General features: G+C 41.1%; 1 protein-coding gene across 1 annotated transcript in view; it reads right to left on the reverse strand.

The window, feature by feature from the left end:
• The window catches only part of PKHD1 (PKHD1 ciliary IPT domain containing fibrocystin/polyductin), a 453,232-nt gene that overhangs the window by 306,712 nt on the left and 118,874 nt on the right, over positions 1-27,646 (reverse strand). The window contains exon 35 of the mRNA XM_064597023.1: positions 10,167-10,323. Within this exon, the coding sequence (XP_064453093.1) occupies positions 10,167-10,323 (157 nt within the window). The remainder of the gene's footprint in view (positions 1-10,166; positions 10,324-27,646) is intronic.

The following is a 27,646-nucleotide window of genomic DNA, read 5'->3' on the forward strand; positions in this document are numbered from 1 at the left end:
CAGGAAAAGAGCCACCCACCTCCCCGAAATGGATGCCACATACTAATTCCTTAATTAGCCTGGTATGCCTGTTAAATGGGCAATGTAGAGAGGGAAAAGACATATCTGAAATAAAATCACAGACTCAGAGCCACAAACAATAGCAGTCGGGAGAAATCATTTTTAGCAGCTCCGTTTTCCCTGGCAGGACAGAGAACTACATCTAACAAAAACCACCATGCTCAGGATTGGCCCATGCAAGGTGCCGAGCCAAGTTTTCATAGCTCTTTGCAAAGGGTCGCATAGCCTTTGGGAAAAGAGTAGCAGGCCTGGGTTAATTGGCTTCCAGTCCTGACAATAATATATGGCTCCCTTTATTGTTTTAGGCTAATAGTTCTCAAACTTGAGCGTGCATCTAAATCCCCTGGAGGTCTTAAAACACAGATTGGCAGGCCTTCTGCCCAGAGGAGGTCTGCTATGGGGCCCCAACATTTGCATTTCTCGCAAGATCCCAGGTGATGCTGATGCTGCTGATTGGGGACCACACTTTGAGAACCACTACTCTAGTCAATTAAGTGATTGATCTAGGTGTCCATAGTCTTGGGCTGTTTGCTATCATCTAAAATAGGTGGAGAAATACAAGGCTGGGATTGCAGATTAATTCACTTCATCATCCAACCAACATTTGCTGTTATTTCCCAGCCTTTCTGCTAGATGTTGAAGGAAAAAAATGTGAAAAATACAGTCTCTACTACCACAAGGTCAAGGTGAAGTTTAATTGCTCCACGTGAATAAAAATACCCTGGTTTTAGTGCATTGGCCAACCTGACAGACAATGGAGAAAGAAGATAGATTGTGAGTCAGCTTTCACTTTTTCTATGACACATAAAACTCATTAAATTAACTTTATAAATTGATTAACTCTATATTAATTACAACATTTAAACCTATTTGTGGAAAAGAAACTACATAGAAATATTTAAAGGAACTGAAACACAGATACAAATAAATGCCTTTGTCATTACAGCTACCATTATCAATTGTTACTTAACTAAACCTTGGTTCCTTTTTTTTTTTTAAGATTTTATTTATTTGTCAGAGAGAGAGAGAGTGCAAGCACAAGCAGGGGGAGCAGGAGAGGGAGAAGCAGGCTCCCCACCAAGCAAGGAGCCCAATGTGGGACTCGATCTCACGACCCTGGGATCATGACCTGAGCCAAAGGCAGTCGCTTAACCGACTGAGCCACCCAGGCATCCGAAGAAATTATTACGTCCTTTTACCAACACAGCTTCTGGCATTTAAGTACACAGGGCCCTCAGCTGTTCCATGGATTTCTAAAAAGTCACTTAAGCCCTCAGAACGAAAGCTCTTTATAAGGAGAAAAGACAAGACCAGGAAAAAAAAAAACCCACAAACAAACAAAACAAACCAACAAAAAAAACCTACCTTTTCTTTAAAGTCTGTACCAGGCAGGTAAAAATCTCCCTTGCTACCAAGTTACTCATTCATTCAAATAATCTTCTCCCTTCTACCAAAGTTCAAATTAGCATTGACCCAATCACATTTTTGAATAGCCCTCCAATTTGATATATTTCTCTAAGCAATTCAAAATGTTCCAAATATAATTGTTCTCTGAATATTATAAACATAAATTGTCTATAGCATGATAACTTCATGAGGTTTCAGGTCACGGTTGTTTCCTCATAGAATTTATTTATTTAAAAAATGAGAATACCTTCTACTTTTTCCTGACCCCCAGGAATATTACAGTACATGAGAAAGTGATTAAATGCTTGGTCTCTGATATATTTTTATATGTATAAGAATCCCGGATACATAAGCATCCCAGAGTTCTAGTCCTGCTTTCAATCTGGATAAACAGGATGTGGAAATCATTAATCAACAAATGAGGTAAAGCGGTAAGGAGAGACCAAACCCTGAAGGACTCCATAAGCCATATTTAGGAGGTTAGGCTTGATCTCAAAGGTTAATGGAAAGCCAGTGAAGGGTTTTAAGTAAGGAAGTTTAAAATATTTATCTTTCATTACTGAAAATATTATAGCTTCTGTGCTAGGAAGGGACTGGTCCCTTTCGGTAGCATTTTTCATGTTACAACATTCAAGTTGTCAAGACATAAAACTGTAAATTGTTTAATATCTATCTATCTGTCTGTCTGCCCATCTATGGAAAGCATGTCCTTTCTCATAGCAATGGCTTATCTTTCATTTAAGGCTAATCAAGTGTGTCTGGGACTGTTCTCTGGAGGTAAATAATGTAAGTCATTGTCTGATTGGGAAAAATAAGGGGTTTCAGAGCCAAGTGTCCCCCACAGTAAAAAGCCTTTGTCTCTGATCTCCTGATACACAAATAGTAAATGAAATTGGTCACTGTCTGGACTAATCCACTAACATTTGAGAATACCAGGAAGGACTCTGATTATAGAGAAATCCACAACTAACATTAATCTGCCTCTTTAGGTCAGAAATTCGTTCATTAGTTCACTCATTCCACAATTACTTGAATACCTACTATGTGCCTGAAGATATAATGGTCCTGCAATATAAATGTGAGCAAACACAGACCTGGTTCTTGCTTCCTTGAGCTTATAGTCTTACACTGCACCTTCTCCAAAGGTAGAAGGAATTAAAAAACACACTCTAATATTAAATATGTAGTCACCAGGAAAAGACTGACACACAGAAACACACAAGGTCAAGGGAGTTAAGGGTGGATTTCAAAAAAAAGTCCAGTTATTGCTCTCTGACGCTGACTTCTTCATCAGGCTTCCACTTCTGCCTACTGCAAAGCCCAGCGCGTTCTGGAGCACCATGCTTGAAAATACAGGGAAGAAATCACATTAACTCCTTTACTGCACTTCCCTTCTACAAAGGGGAGAGAGTTACCGTCATCTGCATTTTTCCACTTTGATTTGAGGTCCGGCACCTTACTGAAAGCTAAAGGAGAATCTGTGGCTGCCTCGAATTTCAGCTCAGGCCCCCAGTTTCCTGACCAAAATGTAATAAGCCCTGTCTGCACCTCCTGATTGCCCCTCCTGACTTGAAGGGTCCCTATGGTTCAGCCAGAAGAGGAGGCAATTCAATCTTTTTCAGCCAACTTCCATATAAATTATTTTAAATTTATAAATTTATAATTTTATAATTTACAAAATTTATATAATTTATATAACTATATATAAATTTATATAATTTATAATTTTCTAATTTAAAAAAATATAAATTTATAAATTATTTTAAACATTTGTAACAAATGTTACCAGCCCCCCAAACTCCCTCATGTTGACCAAGATATTATATAGTTAAGAAAGAAATATTAATGCGGAATATTTCATTTTTAGCAAAGCTCCAGCCTGCCCGCAGATAGATTTCTTTTAAATCCGTGCTGACATCTGTGAAGTCGAAATTATAAGCAGAGGGTAATCTGCCCAGTGACTCACACAGACCTGATGCACAGAGAAACCACAAGTTCTGTCCCAGGGAAGTCCTGCCTCATGGCATTCCCAGATCACGGCACTGCAAAACGTTATCTGAAGCACGCACCTACTGCAACTGAGCCTGACTCCGTACTAACTAGAAGGCACCAAGTGGAGAATCCCTGGGGTTAAAAAGGCTGTGCTGGGTACAGCACTGAGTACTTCACTCCGAACTCCTCAAATCCTTGCCAAGGGTGAAGAAACTCCACAATGAACTCGATAGTGGCTCAAGAGAAGGTGGCTCATCTCAGTGGGCCAAGAATATGCATTTGCATGCCCTAGACATCCCAAATATAACAGACTAGAAAGATCTGAGCATCTTCACAACTGGAGACCACAAAAAAATGGGAGAAAATAAGACCATATGCCGAACAGCGCCAGAAAAACACGCTTCCGTGAAGTCAAAATAACAAGGAAAATGGAGACAACCAAATGGATAGACTCTGCTACTGCCATCTCTGTATCTTTCCCTCTCTTGCCATAGCAAGAAAAGCACTTCAATATGTATTCCAAAGATAACAGAAGCAAAAGCAATCCAAGGTCCTTATTACCAAGCTAATTCTTTCAGTAATCCAGTTTGCTTTGTATATGGAAGCAGCCACTATCTGTAAATAAAATTGCAACTTAGGCCTGATATTTCAGCCATCTCTTCTGTTATCCCATCAGTCCAGAAAAAAACAAAACAAAACAAAACCTGTCATTAATTGGGTGCTTACTCTGGACCAGGCCCTGTGCTAAGGGCTTTACAGACATTCCCCCATCTAATAATCCTCAAAACATCCATCTGAGCTGGACAACACATCGTAGACTTGCCCCACAACAGTAAACAATAAAGGTTAGCTATCATCGTTATTGTTGCTGCTGTTAGAACAGGCATGACCCTCATGAGGAGAAATGTGAGGTTTATGGAGGCTATGCAACTTGTCTGAGGTCACAGGGCTAGTAAGAAGCAAGGCCCAGATTCAGACTCAGTTCTCTCTGGCTCAAAAGCCTGCCAAGCATTTAACTGCTTTGGTATACACCAGCAGACCAAGAAATAGAAAATCACATTAAAAGAGACCAGTGCACTATTCAGCAGCCACAGAGACTAGAAACAAGTCTCTGCTCAAGCACTGTAAAGGGATGGCATTGTAAGTAGTAAGAAACTGAAATGTCTTCCTTTTGAAAGCCCAACACCAAGGGAAGAGTGGTTTCCAGAGTTCATCCTCCCCTGATTGGCCCTTTCTTTTTTTTTTAAGATTTTATTTATTTATTTATTTATTTATTTATTTATTTATTTATTTGAGAGAGAGCACGAGCATGAGAGAGCACAAACGGGGGGGGGGGGCAGCAGAGGGAGAGGGAGAAGCAGACTCCTCACTCGGCAGGGAGCCCGATGCAGGGCTCAAACCCTGGACCCTGGGATCATGAACTGAGCCAAAGGCAGATGCTTCACTGACTGAGCCACCCAGGCGCCCTATAATTGGCCCCCTTTTTTGATCATTATCTCTAGGCCACTTTATGTCAAACTGCTTGACCACCAGAAGAAACAGAAATTCATTGCTTCATTCAGAAAATATGAATATTTCTCCAACTGCAGACTGCAAACTCAAGTTCCTTGCCCAGGATGCATAACAGCTCTGACAAGAGGGTAACATCCCTCCTTTGTTATTATGGCTCATCATAATTACTTGGGATAAAATAATAAATTTTAATTCAGCAATGCCTATGGCCGTTGGGCATCTTAACATAAAAGAACGAAAAATATAATTAATTAAATCAAGGCAATATGCCTATTTCCATCCAAGCTCATTAGTATTAATTGATTGGGTTAATTCTCTTTTGTGTTTAACAGTACCCCCTAAAAAATAATCTAAAAAAAAGACAGAAATGGAAGAAAGAAGTAGAGATAGATGGTAAGTAAATGAAAGTTCTGGATATCTTGTTAATTAAGGCAAAATAATAATAAATACAGCTGAAGCTCTTATGGTCACAAAATTAAGATGCCATTTTTTAATAAAGCTCAGGAATCAGGATGTACAGCATCATAAATAATGGTGAAAATTTTGCCTCAAAGACATTTATAACCCTCCTTTCTACTATATAAGTTGTACTAGTAAGAAAAGAACGTCAGTTCTATTTTATAGATGGAAATACAAGTAAGGCACAGAGAATTCAAGACTCTTGGGGGCCATATATAGAAGTATTGCGTTTCCTGATGTAGGGGCCTAGTCTTCTACATATTGGGAGGCTGGCTTCCTTGAATGGAAAAATAATATAGAGGATGCAATATATTCATAAAGTAGTTCTAAATATAGTTGTCAGGTGATCTAGTTTCACTGTTAAATAGCACAAATCCTTTCAGTCTGTACCATACTTCATTTGGAATGTCACCTTTGGAATACCGTGAGGATGGCTGAGAAAGTGCTCCCACGTTCACACTTTCTATTTCATTTGTTCAAATCTTTTGAAGAAATTATTTTTGGGCTTGAAACTGTTCGTGCTTTATCGTGGCCCATAGATGGTATCAGAAAAAGAAGGAAAATTCCACTCAGCTACTTTTCTGATACCATGAATGGGTATGAAAAAGAGAGACAGTAACAGAGATTCAGAGACTGAATTACTGTTGATGATGATGATGATGAGTCAATCTCATATTTGAATAACTTTTTATTATCTCTTAAGAACTTTCATGCATATTATAGACAAGAGAAAACATTAAAGATTTAGAGCTATGCTAGCAACCAGATTTTTGAGAGTTGGAGTCCTTTACCAGTTTCAAATGCCTTTTAGAAACAGAAAAATAACGTACCAATGGATTTTATATTTCTCACAACTCATAACTGCATACATTTATATAGGTATATGTATATATGTATGTAAATATATATGTACATTTGTGTGTTTATGTATGTGCATATATACATGTGTGTTTACCTGTGTACCTATACATACATATATATCTATATATGTGAGAACAACGAAGGACAGTAAAAGTTAGGAAAAGTAATAATTAGGGGCACCTGGATGGCTCAGTCGTTAAGCATCTGCCTTCGGCTCAGGACATGATCCCAGGATCCTGGGATCCAGCCCTGCATTGGGCTCCCTGCTCCGTGGGAAGCCTGCTTCTCTCTCTCCCACTCCCCCTGCTTGTGTTCCCTCTCTCGCTGCGTCTCTCTCTGTCAAATAAATAAATAAAATCTTTAAAAAGAAAAAAGAAAGAAAGAAAAGTAATAATTAAGAAAGCAAGAGTTTAAAAATTACACTTCTTAAATTTCATCCAGGATCTGAACTCTGCACCATTTTACTTGTCCATCAACCATCAATACATGGTTTTATTCAACCATCAACACATATTTGGTGTCCTAGATACTGAAGAGATGGTAGCAAATAAATTGCTGAGGTCGTTTGCCTTTTTGAGCTTTTTCTAGCAGAGGAAGCAGACTGTAAACAAACAAGGAAATTTAGAATATGTTCTGTGGTGATAAATGTTATGAAGAAAGGTAAAGCAAAATAAATAAGAAGTGGTTCCAATTTCAGAAAAGATGACCAGCAAGGCCTCTCTGATAAGTTGACATTTACTCAAAGAGCAAACAAAATAAGTGAGCCATGAATAGCTGGAGGAAGAATATTCCAGGCACAGGACATTATGTGCAAAGCCTGATGTAGGTGTACACCTGGTATAATTTTAGAAGAGCTGGAAAAGAGTGAGTGAATGAGGAAGATGGATTAATGAAGAGATCAGAGGTTTGATAACGGTAAGGTTAGTTGGGAAGCCACTGGGAGGTATTAGAGGAAAGAAATATAAGATCTGACATGTTTTTAAAGGATGTGTACAATAAACTATTGGGGGTTTATTCTTAGCATATGGCATAAAAGGCAGATACCAATGACTTAAACACATGAAGTAACTTCAGAGGTAGGCAATCCAAGTTTCCATGCTACTAAGGCAACTCCAAAGTCATCAGCGTCCTGGGTTTCTCCCATTTTTCTGCTTCGCCATTCTTAATGAGCCATTTCATTGTCCAAGATGGCAGCTGAAAATGGAGCTACCACATTTACATTCCAAGAAGCAAAGAAGAGGAAGGAGGAAGGACAAATAGGGCATGCCTCCTATTGGGTCCACTCTACTTTAGGACATTTCCCAGATGTCCTGTACCACACCTCCCCTTATATCTCATTGACCAGCTCTTAGCCACAAGGCTATGTCTAACCGCAAAGAAGGCCAGGAAATATAGCATTTTAGCTGGATACACTGCTGCCCCAAATAAAAATTGGGAGTCTTCTACTAAGGAAGACAAAGAATCAGGAACATGATAACCAATTACAAGGCCATTCAAAATGGTCCCAGCAAAAATTATGTTGGTTAGGACTAGGTTGGTACCAATGGAGGTGTTGATATATGAGACACATGTCAAAGGTCTGGACAAGATTCAGTGATGGATTGATCATGGGATGTGAGAAAAAGAAAGAAGTCCAGGATGATTCCAGTGTTTTTGACCTGAGCCACTGAACATTTACAGTTCCAATAAGCAAGATGGGGAAGTTCCTTAAATTTAGATTCTCTGTGTATATGGATACTCAAAACTTGTCTCATTCATAAATAATAGGCTCTTCACCTCCTATCCACTACCCAATTCTAATCTTACATCCTCTATACCCTGAGTCCTCCGGACCAGATTCTGCCTAACTGCTTGCAACACATATTTTAGAATTAGAAATTTTACTTTTTTTATATTTGCTCCCTAATTAGTTTCTTTAGTGATATGCACATTATTGACATTAAGCATTATTCTTCACTTTTTCTCATATGTCACACGAGTTCCTAGGCCACTTACGAAGTATCCATAAGTCATTGACTGAATCAAATTTGACCTGTGCCCCTTCCCTGTTTTCATTCTTTCTAGAAGCTATGACCCATACATGTGTGACAAAAAACTCAGTTTCATTCCAGGCAACCCTGCTTCTTGCCAACAACTCCTGTACCTATATGTATAGAAACTGGTATCTACTACTTAGCCTCACCTTCCTACCAATGGCCCTACTCTCCAAGAGAAAGACAGGATCCTTCAGATAACTCCCTCTCCCTCTCCACAGGATGACGGTTTGCTCTTCCAAACCTAGCTCACTTACTTCAAATAATTTGAGACTGAAATATATTGCCTGGACTGGGAATATTAATAAAAACCACTTTTGAAAGGTGACAGGTTGGGGCAAGTATTTGCATTATTTTGATCTTGAAATCTCCAAGAGTGAGAAGCCATGTGTATATTCCACATGTCCTTGCCTTTCTCTTAGCCTTTGCTCTCTCTCTGATGCCTCGTCCCCATCTTTAGTCTCTGGCCCTATCAGCACCTTTCCTTGATTGAACCTGGAACTAATGGGATATCCAGAGACTCAGCTGAGCAAGACTCTTAGCTGGAAAAGTTCTCCCAAATGATATCAAAATAAAGCAAAGACCCTGAGAGCCTAAAGGTCATCCCATCCCCCAGCAGCATTTGACTCCTGGTTAAAGGTCTACAAAGAGCATCTTTAAGTTGAAATTTTAAGTCTGTAATTTTCCTGTGTCATTGCTAGTCCTTAGGTAGTTGATGTCCATCAAAAGTCAGTATTCCCCAAAGCCACTGATCTTTCTCTCTCTGTCTTTCTCTCTCTCTCTCTCTCTCTCTCTCTCTCTCTCACACACACACACACACACACACACACAAAGACAGGTCAAGAGCCCAAGCTGACAGACCATTTTTCTTAAAGGGTACAAATTAACTGATTTGTCTGAAAACTTCTTCCTTGCTACCAGGGGGTGAAAAAAAACCTTCTAAAATATAGAACGTAAGACGCCTCATCAGAAAAACCTGATGCCATCCCTAAGAGACAGGTATCAATGTTACATCGGTTTATCCCTTTCAAAATATTTATTTTCCCTTATGTAGCCATGCTCTTACTTCAACAAGAGCAAATGCCCCGGTAAGTGTTAAATATATTTTTAATGAAGAGTAATGTTTTAGTGCAGAGTTTTATAGCTATCCATAACTAATCACATTTCCAAAGCCATTTTCCTTTGCCGGTGAAGACCGACACTTTGATCACCATTCCGTATTATCAGCCACTGAAGTAGGCAGTGATTTTTATTCTCATTTAGCAGATAAGGAAACAAATGGTCAGAGAGGTGGACTAAGGACTCAGTCTTTTGGTGACGTGGAGGAGGAGTTGAAATTTGCATTCTCGGTCTAGTCCAACCTCCCACACCCTAGAGCTATGTGGCCGGCTGTGCAATAAGGAAGCCTGTTTATATGACTTTCCATGGGACCAGGAAGTCAAAACCACAACAGGGTAAAAGCAGGAAGACATCGTTTTCTTGGCAGGGAATTTCAAAGGCAACAGCATCAACCGATTTCTGAGCATTTTGCTACATTGTGGGAGCTGCCCTGGACAAGCATGACTACAAAGCACGTGAATAAAGAAGCATATTCTTTGACAACACTGTTAACCTTCTTGTATTTGAAAAAAATAAAATAATTAAGCTCTGTGCTTACAAGAAGCAAAAGACAGGGCCTTCATTTTGAACCCTCCAACCACTTCTTCCTTTTATAGTGAAATTTCAATTTGTTCCCAGAGTTATCAGTCAAGTGCTGGAACTTATCCAAAAAGCTCCCCTCCCTCCTGCTCCCCCAAAGTGATAGAATTATATAGAGTAATGCCACCACCAAACTACACAGACCTTTAACGTGCAGGAAGCTGAGGATGCTTGTGTTGGTATCAAGCAGCAGCGACTGGCCATTCTCTACCGTGACGTTGTCGCCATCTTGTGGCACTCTCTCAGGAAACCAGCTGTGAGCCCTCGACCACCTCTGGCAGAACTGAAAGGAAAAGTTGCCCTGGAAAACAGTTTTAATGTTTTGTTTTGTTTTAAAGCAGGATAGTATGGAGGGGATCAATCTAAATGGAAACGTCTTAAACTGAAATTAATTTACATATAACGTCAAATGTCTCAATAAAATTAGTCATCCTCTCTTCCTCATACCACTAATTCAAAAAGGGAAAAATACAGAAGGGGCAAAGTTACACTTCAAATGTCTGTGTCCGCCACTGGAATTCTCCAACAATGTCCCGTTGCTTATGTTTTCTTACTTTCTTTTTTTTTTTTTTTCCAGGACAGGCCCCCTTCTACCTAACAGACGGGGTTGATTCCATTTTTTATTTTTACAGACATGTATTGAGTCTTGAACAAAAAGTCAAAAATAGCCTGGAATAGAGAGAATTAAAATGTTCTGCTTGATGGGTGGCATTTTGCTTTATGTAATTGGTATCATTTTTCACTGGCTCTACTGCCAAATGTCCCTGTTTTATAGGAACATTCCTCTTTCCAAGTGTTCTGATCCATCCTCCCACTCTACCTTTTTCTTTTTTCTTTTTTTTTTTTTTTTTATTGTTGCCTTTCCCTCTGAGCTTGGTGCATCAGTGCTCAAAACGAAATGCATGGGTGAAAGGCCCACTGACTTCAAATGGTAGCCCAGAACCTTTGAGTGAGGGGCAGGGACAGAGGCTGAGAGGAGTCGGGATGAGGAAGCACCCCCTCCCCACCCAGCCTCCAGTCTCCCTCCCAGAACTGTTAGCTTTCCTTTTTTAATTAATGGTCAGACTGAAGTCACATATTTTCGAAAGAGGAATGTGAATACTGCAGAAAGCAGTATTCAGCTCATGCAAGAGGCCAAAAACATGTCTAAATGTCTTCTGCAGTTATGGGACTATAATTATGATAAGTATAATAAAATCAGAATCAAGAAGGTGTTTCCCTCAAGGTAGTGCATACAACATGTGTCTGCCTCTTTCCACATGCTTCTTCTTCCTGCCCAGATTCCAACCAAATGTGAAGCCTGAGTTCCTATAAAAGAACTGCCTAGAAGGTCCTCTCGTGAAGTGTTAAAGGCAGATGGGAGAAGATCATTAAGAAGGGAAGGCATGTTTATAATACCAATAACTACACCTACACAGAGAAGAGTACCCTAGAGTATTTCTGAGAGACAAAATGGAAAAATGTGTAGCGAGAAGAGCCAGTAGATTTTTCAGGAGAGTGTACTGACCCCCTAGCTCAATAGTCTTGAGTTGTCTACCCAACCCAATCACCAACAAGCCTTTGGCATAAGGAAAAGCAGGATCTTTTCATTCTCTCCACCTACAAATGAGAAAAAAGCCAGTGACTCCTCTCAATTTAAGAGATGGAAAAGCAGAAGGCATATTGATCAGCAGCACCAGCACCATGAAAAGAAGGGCTGGTACATGACCATCTTTGCGAGTTGTATGAACCATATCCCCACGATGACCATCCATAGACTCAAAAAGTCAGAAGTTTAGCTCTCTACTGATTTCACACTGAAGCTAGGCAAAGGGAGGTGAAATTTCACAAAGTGGTCCTTAACAGGCTATACATTATATGTTCTTAAAATCTCTTAATTCACTCCCATAAAATTCATAAAGAGGAAAGGGGGGTGAATAGGAGGAAACTGGAATGGAATTAAGTGGTGAGAAGGTGGAAGATGCTGAACCGGATGAAGAAGGTAAAGTCAACAGCAGAGAAGGTGAACCACAGGACTTTCAAAAAAGCCTAAGGAGTGCCTGGGTGGCTCAAATGGTTGAGCGTCTGCCTTCGGCTTGGGTCATGATCTCCAGGTCCTGGGATCAAGCCCCACATTGGGCTCCCTGCTCAGCAGGGAGTCTGCTTCTCCCTTTTCTTCTGCCTCTCCCCACTGCTCCTGCTCTCTCTCTCTTGCTCTGTATCTCTCTGTCTCAAATAATAAATGAATAAATAAATTCTAAAAAAAAAGCCTGAGTTCCTAGAAGGTCAGAAATGGAAAGATTCTAGAGAAATCCTGTCCCTCCATTTTAAAGGAAGTCTCTCAGCTTAGAGCTGTGTAAGGTACAGAGTCCCTCAGCACCACCATGACAAAATCAGGCTCAGGAGGTGGGGCCCAGGGAACTGTCATGTTCATGATCCATCAGATAACACTTCTGCATCAAAGTTTGAGCATGAACTCAAGGCAAGGGCTAGAGGGGAAGGAGATTATCCCCAAAAGGAACCCAGACGTTTCCTCCAAACCAGCCTCTGAAGCTCAGGGTCTTAAGGAAGGCCAGCAAGCCCAGTGAGATGGGGTGTGGATGAGTTAATTGTTAGGAGTTTGAAGGATTCAGCAGCACAGCTCTTCCTGAGACATGAACCTGGTGATTACATCCATACCCCAACTACAGAACAACAAAAAAAACCAAAGCTCAACCAAAGCTCATGACCCTTACAGTGGAAAGATCTGGAACAATTAGACATTAATTAGGTATGTGAGAGGGTCAAAAGAAGGCCATTCCATGGTATCTTCCATTAACTGAGAACATCTTAACACTTAACAATTAGCACTGATACCTGTTATCTAGAGCTGTCTTCCATGTGTTATAACATCTTGGCCCAGCCTGGCCACCTTCAAAAATTGCTACACTCAGCCCCCACCTGGCAAGTGGAAAGGTTAAATATTGTTATCTCCTCCTCACTGTTGAGGAAACAAAGGCTCAAAGGGTTTGGAGGACGTACCAGAGGCCACCGTGGTGACGACAGATGGGACCCATGCAGAGCAAGCTCCCAACTCAGATTTTTTCACTTATCTTGGCCTCTGCGGGAATGCTCTTCCTTGAAATATCTGCTGGCTCCCTCTCCTACTTCATTCAGGTCTCTGAGCAAATAATAGCTCCTACCTTATCTCCTTAAAATAGCACTTCCAATCACTCCCTGTCCCCAATACTGCTTTATTCTGGTGTAAGATCTTTAATTCTGTATGTTTTTATCATCTATTGAGCTTACCCAAACAAAAGCCAGGACTTTGTTTTGGTTGTTGCTAAATCCCCATCCCCCTAAAAAGTATCTGACACATAGCAGGTGCTCAATGAAAATCGATGAAATAATGTCCTAAGTGAATCATCCAACTGCTAATCCCATACACGCATTTACAGATGTTGCACACATACACACACACACAAACAGCCATGCATGTGAGTGCAACCACCTTCCTGATACAGTAGGTGAACAAATAGGTGGAAACCCAGAATACTTACAAATCTGCAGCCCACGGGTTTGATCCATTGGGTTTGGCCCACATGCTTTCACATTGCTTTCTGCATTTTCAAGCTCTATTTAACTTAAACCAAATGACGGTGAGTGTATCTAAATTAAGACCCTAGACTCAGATTCTGTCTCCCTGTGAAATCTTTTATTTTCTTTCACCTTCAGTTTCTCTATTCAGTGTGGTAGATTTCAAATGAATATAAATGTTAAGCATTAAATTTCAGGGGACCTAAGCTTCCTTTGTGCCCAAATTTCTCCTTAGCATAATAATGGTATCTTGAGATGTGTACATTTTTATGGATAGTTCATGCTTCAGTGCAAAATAATGGCTAAGGGGCCCCTGGGTGGCTCAGTTGTTAAGCATCTGCCTTCGGCTCAGGTCATGATCCGGGGTCCTGGGATCGAGCCCGGCATCGGGCTCCCTGCTCATTGGAGAGCCTGCTTCTCCCTCTCCCACTCCCCCTACTTGTATTCCCTCTCTCGCTGTATCTCTCAAATAAATAAATAAAACCTTAAAAAAAAAATGGTTAAATACTAAAAGTTCTAAAAAATTAATGCGCCTCAACTACCCAGCAGCCACCTGGGGAAGTGAAAGAGAAACGTATCGCCATAATTGCAAGGTGTCAGTGAGCCTGTAGTTACAAACACAAGATCTTGGCTCTTGACTTTTTCATACGACACACTGGTAGGTAGCGTAATTCCTTGTGTCAGTGGTAGTCCTGCGACTAGCAGGGCAACACTCCAGGAAACTGTGGGAGTGGCTCACTTTCCAACATCTTTATCTTCTGATCCCCAGCACTTTGATCCAATTAAGCAAAAAAGAATGCTAAGAGGATTTTTTAAAACGATTTTATTTATTTATGTATTTATTTATTTATTTATTTATTTATTTATTTATTTATTTATTTATTTATTTATTTATTTGAAAGAGAGAGCACAAGGTTGGGAGAGGAGCAGAGGGGGAGGAATAGATGAGAAGGAGCAGAGGGGTAAGAGCAAAGGGGAAGGAGAAGAGGGGGGAGAGGAAAGGGGAAGGAGAAGAGGGGGAAGAGCAGAAGAGAGGGAGAGGGAAGGGGAGAGAATCCCAAGCCCCATGAGCAGAGCGCAGAGCCCTAAGAGGGGCTCCCTGGATCTCAAGACACTGAGATCATGGGCTGACCCTAAGCCAAGAGTCAGACACTTAACCCAATGATCTACCCAGGCGCCCCTACTAAGGATATTTTAAAAGACATCTTGTCATACCAGAAAGCCTCTCAGTTGATACCAACATGATGTATTTGGCGAAAGCCATGTTCCGTGTCACCACCCCAGCTGGTCAATGCAGGTTTCATTTCTACTGAATATAAGCTCTTTCCCCTATACTCCCCAAGATGCTCAGGCTTTAGCTTTAGTTTTCTTCTTTGAGATAAACAAATGACTCATTCCCATCCCTAAAACCATTTCTTCACAGGCCTATGGGGGCGGGGGTGGAAATAGAGATTTAAGAACTATCCAGAACATGCCCTCATCTTTACCTCAGTACATACAACCCCAAATAAACCTATACCACATATATATATACACACACACACACACACACACACACACATATGAGCAAAAACTTTTCTGCCTCAGCGAGGAAGCTTATGCAATTTGTTTTCTTCTTACAGCATGTCAGCACTTCTCTGAACTTCAGGGAATGTGCAGTGTCTGCAAATCTTACACGTCACCTTAAATGTACTTGCAACACCACCAGAGTCATCTTGAAAGAAGTCATTGATCAGCAAGTTGGAACACCAAGCACAGCAGAGACCTATTTGTGAGCGTATGTGTCAAGCTGGGCTGGTGGAGGAGGCAGAGTGGGGGCCTCTCTCCAGTCACAGTGTCTCCTGGATGACAAAGACAAGGAAGAACAGTCTTGACACCTCACCAGAATGCCTTCTTGAGCATGCAGGCTCAGGAAACAGGAAAAGACAGGTCCCTGTGACCAACATTCTCTCTACCCCTGACCCTCATTTTCTCCAAAGGTTTTGTCATCATGGAAACACTGTATACTTGTTTATAGTCCATCAACCTCCAAAAAATATACGCTTCATGAGAGCTTCTTGAATTTCTGCTGTACCCCCAGTTCCAACAATGCCTGGCATGTAGTAGGCATCCCCAAAATAGGTTTGAATGAATGGTCAGCTCTTATTTGGGCTCCTAATCACTATGCCACCACTTAATAACTGCAAATTTTTTTCAATGCTCTTTCACAAAGAAATGTTTTTTTAAGTTTTATGAAAACAAATGTAATTATATTTTCTCTTGTGACGTCCTCTTTATGCATAGGACACCCTTTTTTCATTCTGACATAAACATCACTTATATAGTCTTCTTGATTTGTAGGGTTTTATATCTGTATGTTAATCCTCAACGAATTTAGAATTTATGTTGGTGAGAAGTTTCCCATTTTTCTTTGTTTTTTTCCCCAAATAGTTAGCTGTCTTTGCATCATTTATTAAATAACATTTGCTCTCCCAACTAATAGTCTTGGTTATTTTAATAATAGTATTATAATGTTGGGTGACATTAAACTTGTGAGCCAATTAAAATCCCAAACCTTTTATGTTTGAACTAATATAAAGGCATCTATTCCAGGTGCATGTGACCTCATCCTTGTTCTTAAGGTGCTCATATTAACATTGAGAAAAAGATAAATAGCCAGATAATTAATATAAAGTATAATAACTAAAGGGATAACCAAGATGCTATGGGGGTTCAGCAGATTAGCTGACTGACCATGGTTGGGACTACCTTAGAGGTGAAACTCAGTTTACTAGTCACCTTTTCTTTTCTTTTTTTAATCTGGACACTGCAGATAAATTAAGACAGGCTGAGATTATTTCAGCTGATTATGAAACAAAAAATGCTTATTTTAGAAAAGTCAACTATCTACAAATCTAGGATTACGACTAGAGCCCCTGACCTATAATCTAATAACTCCTTAGGGAACAAAAAGGAAATTAAATTAGTTTGGCATAATTTGTTCTTACTGAGCTCATGCTGGCTCTAAGTGATCACTTTCTTTTCTTGGTGCTTATAAACCCTTCATGATTATGAGATAACATGAGAAAGCCCTTCCACACCGTCCAGCACATTGACTCCTCAAAGAAATGGCAACAATACCTTTTGCCAGAGACATGTGCCCAGTTCAAATTTCCCCATCGTCCCTGTTAGAAAACAAGGCAATTTACTAGCTTACCTCTGGGTTCTATACACATCCTAAACTCCCATTATTTCACAACAAATATTGATATTAACTGAATGCTTCTTACATGTAAGTTATTTTCACACTTTTGAGCTTCAGGGGACTATTAACAGTCTGCAAACAGGACAAATTTACAGAGCCTCTCTTTATCTTCTCTTCCATGTGAATCTTCAGATCTCCTCTAACAATGACTCTTCTGAATTATAAACTGGGAGATCATTCCACTTGCCAGAGAAAGTAATAATGACAATGATAGCTACAGATCCTTCCATTCCTCTTCTATCCCAGGCACTGTGCTAGACATTTTACTTACAGTATCACTACTTCCTCACAACTGAAAAACACACGTATTACCCTCTCTACTTTAAATTGAAAATTTTTTAAATTTTAAAAATTAATAATAATGGCTACATATTTCTGCATGCACTTAACAAGTATAATCCCGCTTCCTAATCCCAGTCTCTTTTCAGTCTTTCTGGAATGACAAAGCAGGTGGACCTCTGGATTCAACAAATATTTATGGAGCACCTGTTACCTGCCAGACACTGGTCTAGGCACAAAACAAAACAAATCCCTGACCTCATGGAGCTTATATTTTAGTGAGATAAAGTTCAATATATAAAACAAATAATGTGAGGTGCACCTGGCTGGCTCAGTCCGTTAAGCGTCTGCCTTTGGCTCAGGTTATGCTCTCAGGTTCCTGGGATCGAGCCCAAAGGCAGGCTCCCTGCTCAGGGGGACTCTGCTCCTCCCTCACCCTCTGCTCCTGGCCCCCTGCCCCCTGCCAGGTCGTGCTCTCCCTCTCTCTCATTCTCTCTCTCTCTCTCTCTGTCAAATAAATAAAATCTTTAAAAAACTAAATAATAAATAAAAATAAAACAAATAATGTGCCCTGAAAGAAAAAAATAAATAAAAGCAGGGTGAAGAGTATCAGAAGTGCCAGGGTGGAAGGAGCTATTTTATATCTAGCGATCAGGGACTGCACCTCTAATAAAGGACTGGAGCCCGAGGAGTGGAGTATGAACCGGAGGCTATCTGGGAAAGAGCTTAAGGAAGGAGCATGGGTGGAGTGCCACGGGGTCAGCAAGGAGGGCAGGCCGGGAGGAGGTCTGAAGGAAGACTGCACAGCTCCATAACCTTCCTGCTGATGCAGTGGGACGTTGGTTTTCCTTTAAGCCACGGCATAAAGGCCTCAAGGTCTTTGTAGGCCAAAAAGAAAAGAATCATGTAAAATATTCAGTAGTACGTAACAAGGTCAGCAAACTACAGCTTACATCCGGTCCACCCACTGTTTGGATAAATAAATTTTTATTGGAACATGGCTTTGACCATTCACTTGCATATGGTTTACAAGCTGCTTTTAGTTTGTGACAGAGACAATATGGCTCACAAAACCTAACATATTTACAATCTGGGTCTTTATAGAAAAAGCGTGCAGACTCCTGGAACGTTCCAATTCATACTACCAGGTTAGCAATAAGGACTGATATTGCCCAAGTACCCATACAACGCTCAGTACAGTACATCTATTTACTCCAGCAATATTTAAATATGTTCAAGATGAAACCTTCTATAATTAAAAATAAATAAATATAATACAGCTACTTAAGAGTGTGGGGGCTGGCAAACCAAAAAAACTTAGTGAAGGATAAACATCAAAATACTGGAAACTGGTTCAGTTCTCCTTATCTTCCAAGAAGCAATAATCCAGGTCTCTGAAGGCTACATCAATGCAAATAAAAGCGGGGGCAAGTGTGTATGTGTGTGTGTGCGTGCGCCACACACACACCAATGCACACATACACTCATAGAGCCAAGTCAGAAGATTGACAGATACATGCTTGCCTTTTCCACGGAGCTGACACACTGCCATTTAACCAGCGAGCACAGAGCATGTGTTTCTGTTCCCAGTCACTAGTAAGAGACAAGGTTAACATTTTAAGTGATGGACTACAGCACGTTATTTCCCCATGCAATGGACCCATGACTGCACCGCCTTTGAAAACACTTAATTTCAGTGATTGAATACACAGAAGTACACTTTCCCTGCTATGAGCCTTTGATGGCTCCTCCATCTCATACACCAGGGGAACCTTTGTCCCCTCCTTCTCTCTTTTTTCCTCCCCTTTATACCTGAAGGGAAACAAAAATGAGTATGTGGTGGCAGAGGGAAAAGAAGGAAGCCAGAGAAGGAAAACCATTTATAAGCATCAGTGTATTTTACAATAGAAGTATTCACAGCCATCTGCTCTAATTACTTTTAATGTTTGGGCTACCATCTTCATACTGTAGAAATAATGATCTCCTTAAGGGCAAAAAGAAAAAAAAAATTTTTTTTTTACAGAAACAAACAAAAGTTGATTACATTTAGCTCCCAGGCTAAAAGAAGCATCAAGCTACTTTGTAGTGAGCAATCAATTAGGAAAGTGGGTAGGTCTCTGATTAACACCAACAAATTGGGTTCCCTTTGTGGTTACTCCCACTCTCTCCTTTTCCCACCTCTCTGGAAGAGCCGTGCCCACAGCTCAGAGAGGGCAAGGAGCTGGTAGGCACATTTCAGGTCTGAGGTTATTTCACACCGGTTCCTTACATTTGGATCAGAGCCAGAAAAGGCCGGGTCTTCTGCCAGACATGCCCTGCCTATGAGAAAGACTGAATATGGAGATAAATATTCTACTAAAAGTTCAGATCATCTCATGGAGTGAGCTCCCGGGAGGCCACCCCGCACCTGAACTCCTCATGGGAAGCTAGAACTAACGGCCTCATGAACGTCTCCAGGAATAGAAATTACCCAGACGAGGCCCATTCCTTGGTAGTCCAGGACAGCCCAGGACTAGGTGAAATAGGTAGAGGCTGGGAAGACTTGAATAGATCACCGCAACACCAGCAGGACCTTGAATTTCACAAAGGCAATGGCTAGAGACCTTCTCAAATCCCCAAATTCAAGCATACTACCTGTATTAAAGAAGAATCCTGAGGTGGCCCCCTGGAATTCCTGCACCCTGTGTATGAGCCCAGCATAATCTCCTCCCCTTTAGTAGGAACAGAGCTGGTGAATATAACGGGATAGCACTCCCATGATTAGGTTTTGGCAATGGTGAAGGAATTCTGCAGAAGCAATGAAGTTCAAAAATCAGTTGACTTTCACTTAAGCAAAGGGAGATGGGATTCACCTATTCAGGAGAGCCCTTAAAAGAGAGATCACCCCACTGGCCTTGAAGGAGTGAACTGCCATATCACAAAGAGGACCATGCGACCAAGAACCAAGAGCAGCCCCTAGGACCTGAAAATGGTCCCCGGCTAACAGCCAACAAGAAAATGAGGACCTCAGTCCTACAGCTGAAAGGAATGGACTTCTGCCAACAACCTGAATGAGCCTGCAAGAAGACCCTGAGCTCCAGATGAGAAGGTAGCAAGGATGACTCCTTAATCATTTCAGCCTTGTGAGACCTGGAGCAGAGAACGCAGCCACTCTGTGCCCAGACTTCCAACTTCCAACCTAGAGAAACTGAAATAATAAGTAGGCATCGCTCTAAGTCACTGAGATTGTGGTTACTTGTTATGCAGCAATAGGAAGTGAATATGGCACCATGATGGCCTTCTCTGGAGAGTCATTTTCATTCATTTACAGTTGGGTTTCCCCCCTTCATTGAACTTACCTCTCAAAAGGGTGGATAACAACACACCAAGCCGATGGCTAGGTTGTTCTTTCAGTGACCCCTCACACACACACACACACACACACACACACACACACACACACACAGAGGACATGAAATATAATTTTTTTAAATTTATGATGCCAAGAAGTTTAAATTAAGACCTGATAGAGACCTTCCATTTGTTCAGGAAGAACTAAGACTACTGAAGATAAAGAGCAAATGCCACAGGACTGCTGTCCTCACAACCTCTCTGTCTTGAAGCTGAAAAAATGCAAAGCCTTCCCGATCCTGAACACAGCCAAAATGTGTTTCCTTTAAGAGATACCAAGAATATTTAAAAGTCCCTATTCTGATTCTACTTCTGAGAATAGTATTTGAATATAATTGGCTTTAATAGCACTACTCTTTGGCTTGCATTGCTTCCTTAGGAAAGAAGATCTGACTGACTTTTTTATTCCCTCACAAGAAAAAAAAAAGAAAAAAGACAATGCTTTGCACAGGAAAACCAAGCTCAGAAACCAGAGAAATCCACCCTGTACCTGGTATCTTCACCTGTCTTGACTAAATAACTTTTCCCTCATTCTTTAAGCTTCAGAGTAGAGATTAATAGACTTTTTTGGAAGGACAAAGGGAATGTTAATTTAGGTTTTTAGCTCTCCTGATATCAAAAGAACATTATGTTTTATCTTTGAGCATTCATGCATGTATCACCTGGTATTTAATGATGCAAAAGGTATTCACTTTAAAGCTAATACCACAAAATTATCAGTCCTACCTAAGGAAGGAGAAAGATGAAATGATGTGTTTCAGAGCTGGGATGAAATCTCAAGTATCTAGAATTTGTGGAACTTGCCCAGGCACTGCAGTGCTGATGCCTTTTTTATATATACAGATTATGCCGATTAAAATCATCACCATCATCTTCGAGAATGTTCACTGGGTGCTCACTAAGGGCCAGGCATTGGGGTACCTACCCCTGTACCCATGAATGCATAATTGAATTTCTAAGCTCTTAGAGCCCAGTTTCAAGTGCATTGTTCCCTTTACTCCAAACACATCCGCCACACATTGTCCCCTTTCTGCCAAACTCTGCTTATTGGTTCCAGATGCAATGAATCATCTACTGACTTGAGTGACATTAGAGGTAAACACCAAGGTAAAATGTAGAGATAATTGAATAACACCAACTACCAGTAACAGCAGTCCAGGCAAAGGAGGAAATAGACCCAGAGATTTCAGATAGGGCAGTCTGATGGAAACCCTCCACTCTCAGGATCAAAACCACATGCCATTTTGACATGATGGAAAAATATCTGTGTTTTATTTTTCCAAAATTTCATATGCCAGCTATCAGTATGGGTAGTGGCAAGCAGGTGGTGACATAATCTAAATGTCCCTGTGATTAAAAATAAAACATCTAAAAATCAACTGCCATCTATTTAGTATATCAAAGCAGTGTGCTTTAAGCTATCTTTAAAATACATATATAATTTATTTTTTTGACCGCTGATAAATAAGATTAATGAAATGTATGCATTTTCCTTTCTAGCAAACTCTTCTTCAGAGAAAAACCTCATAAAGCAAAAATGTTTCAAAGCCTTTTCAAAAATTCATAAAGCTCAATATAATTTCCAGGTAGAAAAAAAATGCACTTTAATCATTTGCTTTACAGTCACCTGGAATTCATTGTATACAATGCACATAATGTAGAAACATGGGCTTATAACATATACACTTAAGTTTATATAAACATTTGAAAAAAGGTCCATATATATATATATATATATCTTTAAAGGCAGAAAATTCAGAACCCTTGGCAAATACCAAACAATCCACAGACATAGTCATCACCTAAGAAGCTCCTCAAAGTTTAGAAGTTTGAAAGCCACGAAGACCCCTATGAAATGAGCCAGAAAGCAACAGTAATCAACTATACAGGGATTCAAGACCAGACTAATTCAATAAGCAATATAGAGAGGGATTGGAGGCCATGATACCTCTGCCTTTCTGCAGAATTCTCTCAGCTTTGGAGCATTAGCCCCTTGCTGGAAATCAATCCCTTAACTTGCTGAGGATTAATTATTCGTGTGGCCTCTGTTTTGCCTTAAGAAAATAGAAATTTCTCCTTTCCCCATTTTCCCAATCGAAAAAAAAAAATGAGGCTCTCCATAAGTCCCTCTATTACCTCAGAGTTGCTGAAAGCTTAGATATCTGTTCCAATGCAGTGATCTCCCCTTGTCTGTGGGGGATACATCCTAAGACCTCCACATGTGCCTGACACTGCAGGCAGAGCAGTGAACCTTACAGATACTGTGCATTTTCCTATACATACATACCTTCACGACGTTAAGTTTGGCAATGATTTCTTGGATATGACACCAAGAGCACAGCAACAACAACAAAAATAAAGTGGACTTCACCAAATTAAAAACTTTCGTGTATCAAAGGACACTAATAGAGTTAAAAAGCAACCCATGAAATGGAAGAAAATACTTGCAAATCATATATCTGATAAGGGATTAATATCCAAAATATATAAAGAACTCCTACAACTCAGTGACAAAAACCAAACAACCCTATTTAAAATGGGCAAAGGACATTTCCCCAAAGAAGATATATGAATAACTAATAAGTGTATGAAAAGATGTACAAGATCACTAACCATTAGAAAAATGTAAATCAAAACCATAATGATACCACTTCACATCCATTAGGATGGCTGTTAGTAAAATAAATAAATAAAAATAACAGGTTTTAGTGAGAATGTAGAGAATTGGAATTCTTGTGCATTGCTGGTAGGAATGTAAAATGATGCAGCCTCTTTGGAAGTGATATGGCAGTTTCTCATAAAATTAAACATAAGATAGGGCTCCTGAGTGACTCAGTCGGTTGAGTGCCCGACTCTTGGTTTACGCTCAGGTCATGGTCTTGGGTTGTGGGATTGAGCCCCATGTCAGGCTCCATGCTCAGCAGAGTCTGCTTGGGATTCTCTCTCTCCCTCCCTCTCCCCTTCTGCCCCCCACCACCCCACTTGGGTGTGCATGCACCATTTCTCATTCTCTTTCTCTCTCCCTCTCTCTCTAAAATAAATAAATAAATAAAACCTTTAAAAAGAAATTAAACAGGGGATTACCATATAACCCAACCTTTTCACTTCCAGGTATATATCCAAAAGAATTGAAAGCAGGGGCTCAAATATTTGTACCCCCAAGTTCACAGCAGCATTATTTACATTAGCCAAAAGGTGGAAGCAGCCCATGCCTTCATCACAATAAATGGACAAACAAAATGTGGTATACACATACAGTGAACTATTATGCAGCCTTAAAAAGAAGAAAATTTGGGGGTGCCTGGGTGGCTCAGTCGTTGGGCGTCTGCCTTCGGCTCGGGTCATGATCCCGGGGTCCTGGGATCGAGCCCCACGTCGGGCTCCCTGCTCTGTGGGGGGCCTGCTTCTCCCTCTCCCACTCCCCCTGCTTGTGTTCCCTCTCTTGCTTTGTCTTTCTCTGTCAAATAAATAAATAAAATCTTTAAAAAAAAAAGAAGAAGAAAAAAATTTGGCACATGCTGTAACACAGATGAACCCTGAGGACATTATGCTAAGAGAAATAAGCCAGCCAGGGGCGCCTGGGTGGCTCAGATGGTTGGGTGTCTGCCTTCGGCTCAGGTCGTGATCTCCAGGTCCTGGAATCGAGCCCCATGTCAGGCTCCCAGCTCAGTGGGGAGTCTGCTTCTCCCTCTGCCTCTGCCTCTCCCTCTGTTTGTGTTCTCTCTGTCTGTCTCTCTCTCAAAAGAATAAATAAAATCTTAAAAAAAAAAAAAAGAAGCCAGCCACAAAGGGACAAATATTGTATGATTCTACTTAGATGAGGTACCTATGCTGATAAATTCTGTCAAAAGCAGAATGGTTGGTTGCCCAGGGCTGGAGGCAGGAGACATGGGAAGTTATTCTTTAATGGCTATGGAGTTTCGGTTGGGGAAGAGAGAATGTTCTGGAGATAGACAGTGGTGATGGCTACACAAAAATATGAATGTATTTGAACTGTACTTTACAACTGAATATAGTTCAAATGGTAAATTTTATTTTATGTGTTTTGCCATAATTTAAAAACTGGGGGGTAAAAAAGACTTTTTTTGTTTTTATTTAAATCACTAAACTTCTTGGTTTCCCTAGTTCTCTAGACCAAAGCAACAGAATAAAAATGAAACTTAGCCAGTTGTTTTGGTGCTCCTAAAGAGCCTCGCCAGGCATTGGGGAATTTTAGAGCACTCAGTCTCCTCATTTCAGATGAGGGCACTGGAGCCCAGAGAGGTTAAATGACTTTTTCAAGGTCCTGAATAAAACCAGATAAACGAAGGAAAAACCAAAAAAGAAGACAAGTGTCAGCATACAGGTTTGCCTTATTGCTCTGTGGAGTATGGGTTTGCACACTGTGTGAGTCTATGTGCATGCACATGTCTACAAGGCCTCTCTGCTTGAATCCCTGTTCACCCCTCCGGAGACGTCACCCACCTACTTCACCAAATGAGAAGGGATTCAAAGGAACCAATGGGAGAACGTAGTGGAAAAGGCTCTAGCACATTTGATTTGCCCCTGCAAAGTCTACAGGTGAGAGACTGTGGTTAGAGGTGCCCAAGGCCAGCAGAAGAGGGAAAAAAGGGTTGGGATGGGTGCTAGCTTTGTGTCACTGCTGGACAAAGGTGACCGCTGGTCCCATCAAAGGGAACAGATCTGAGGTGATATAAAAGGATTTTTTCCAAGAGGTGGACTGGACCACTGGGGGAGAGCAAAGCCCCCCACCCCATAAAAACAATGGGCCAACCATTCAGAGACAGGTGCAGTTCAAGGACGTCAGCAGGAGGATTTCTGATGAGCCCACAAAGAAGCCCAGGGGAGATTGAACAACTCTACATCTCCCACCCACTGAGCACATGTTAACATGCCTTGTAACTGTGCCTGCCAAGTGTCGTGTGTCCTTTTACCCTCACACTCCATCGCCCGGAGTCAACTCCTAGAAGAAGTGAGGAAGGAGATGGAAAGAAGAAATAACCATTCCCCCACTGGAGGCTTCCAAGCCACCTGGAGGTGGGGGAGTCTTTAAAGATTGACTAAAAGCTTAAGGTTTTGAAATTACACTGTACTGAACTGGAGTTGGGTGATAATTAGAGCCCAACAAGACCAACACATTCAAAAGCAGGTCATAAGGACTTAAACGTAGTCCTTATTCAGGAGGAGGTTACTGAAGATCTTGGTCAGGGCCATTTCAGTGCTGACGGGCTGTCAAAGCCAAGAAACTTAAGGGGAAAGATGGAACAGAGGTCAGGAACTGGAAATAGCAATGGTGTTACCCTTTCAACAGGCATGGCTGGAAGGGAATGAGTGAACACAACCACTTTGTGAAAGGAGCCTCACAGTCCAAGGAAGATTAGGGAAAGTTCGGAGTTCTTTGCTTAAGATTAAACAGTTTATCTACTGAGGAAAATGAGCTAAGTGAACAAGAGACATTAAAAATGGAGAAAAGGGAGGGGATCATTGAGGACGTCAAGTGGTGCCGAGGTGGGAGAGGAGGCAGTCTAGAACACACAGGCAGAGACACCAGCCTCCTTCTCTGTTCATCCTACAAACAATGGCGGTTCCCACGTTTCCATCTCCTTCTTCCTCTCTGCCCATTCTTCCTGGATATTGTCATTACCTCCCATAGCCTCTATTATCATCTACCTTATAACACTTCTCAGATCTAGATCTCAAACCCCGAACCCTTGCCTCAATTCTAAACAGCTGCGTATCTTCATTTGTATGTTGCGTGGAGCACTCACACAGAGCATGTGTAAACCTGCATTCATTATTTCCCTCTTCCCACACACTTCCACTCTCAGCCATCAATACCGAAAATACCACTTAATGATGCCACCATCCACCAAACTAGAGAGTCCCCCCACACCAAAATTACAGTCACCTACAACTCCTCCCATTCTTCACCTCTGACATCCAGTAAGTCACCGAACTATGACCATTTGCTTCACAAATGCCTCTCAGCTCATTCTATTCCTTTCCACGTGTGGGCTATAGGAGGTGTTCGTCTCTCACCCAGATCTTCTTGACTACAGGCTCTATGAGGGCAGAGAGCAGGTCTGTTCGTACGTGTAGAGTTTAGCACAGTATTTGGCCCACAGCAGGTTTTTAATGAATACTTTCTGCTTTCACTCTGCACATATCCTTCCACTCATCTCCACCATTAATACCGCTAACATTGTCTTCCTAGGAAAATGAACATCACTAATTCATATCCTCTCCCTCTCTCCCTTCCCCCTCACACACACGTGCACACAGGCACACACACCTGGCTTGTCCCCCACTCCAACACTTAGGATACACAGGTGTGAAAAAAAAAAAAGAATACACAGGTGTGGAGCTTAGAAGAGAGCTGACTCCTAGTGCCTAAACCATAAAGTCCAAATTCAAATAAGTATATAACTCTCTGCCCCATAATGTAACCCTCGCCCCATAATTGGTCTCCCCTGCCTCATCTCCCGCTCCTCCTGATGCCTCCCCTGGGACATGTCCCATCCTCAAGCTATGCCAAAAACCACAGCGCCTCCTAAACATACTGTGACCATGCTCATGTATATGTTCCTTCTCTCCTGAACAAAAGAGTCCTCTTTCAAGATCTGGCCCCATTTTAAATTCCCCTGTGATGGCTTTGTTAAGGCTCTCGAGAAGCTACTCTTTCCTCAGCACCTGCCCTGCACTCTACTCTTACTGCTTTTGGGGTTCATATTTACATCAGCGCTTTACCTTGCTAGACTGTAAGTTCTCCGGGGCATGGTCACCTGTGTATCACAAGCCACTAGCCCATAATGGCACATAACGGGCACTGACCAAGTGAATTAGAGCAAATTCATGAATTAGTCCTGCCGTGTGGAACAGGCAGCCAGCAAACAGTGGACTGCGGGGACACCAAAAGCTTTCTCTTGCTTGGAATTGTACAATTTCCTTGTCTTCTGTGGAAGTTCTTCCGTGTTTTTGAAAAGATTACAGAATATATTCATCGAGGCATAACTCATACTGCTCGCATTGTGTCTGCTGACAGTCTCCGAAGCAGCTTCAATAGATTGATAGCATTTATTTGTAATTGGCAACCCCCATTTGCATGCAAATAATTAATGTGCTAGAGTCCATAAAATTGATTTTTCTCTTAAGTTAA

The sequence above is a fragment of the Mirounga angustirostris genome, unplaced genomic scaffold, assembly GCF_029215605.1.
Source record: "Mirounga angustirostris isolate CCGP_5_RB_7025 unplaced genomic scaffold, mMirAng1.0.hap1 SCAF_8, whole genome shotgun sequence".
Lineage (NCBI taxonomy): Eukaryota > Metazoa > Chordata > Mammalia > Carnivora > Phocidae > Mirounga > Mirounga angustirostris.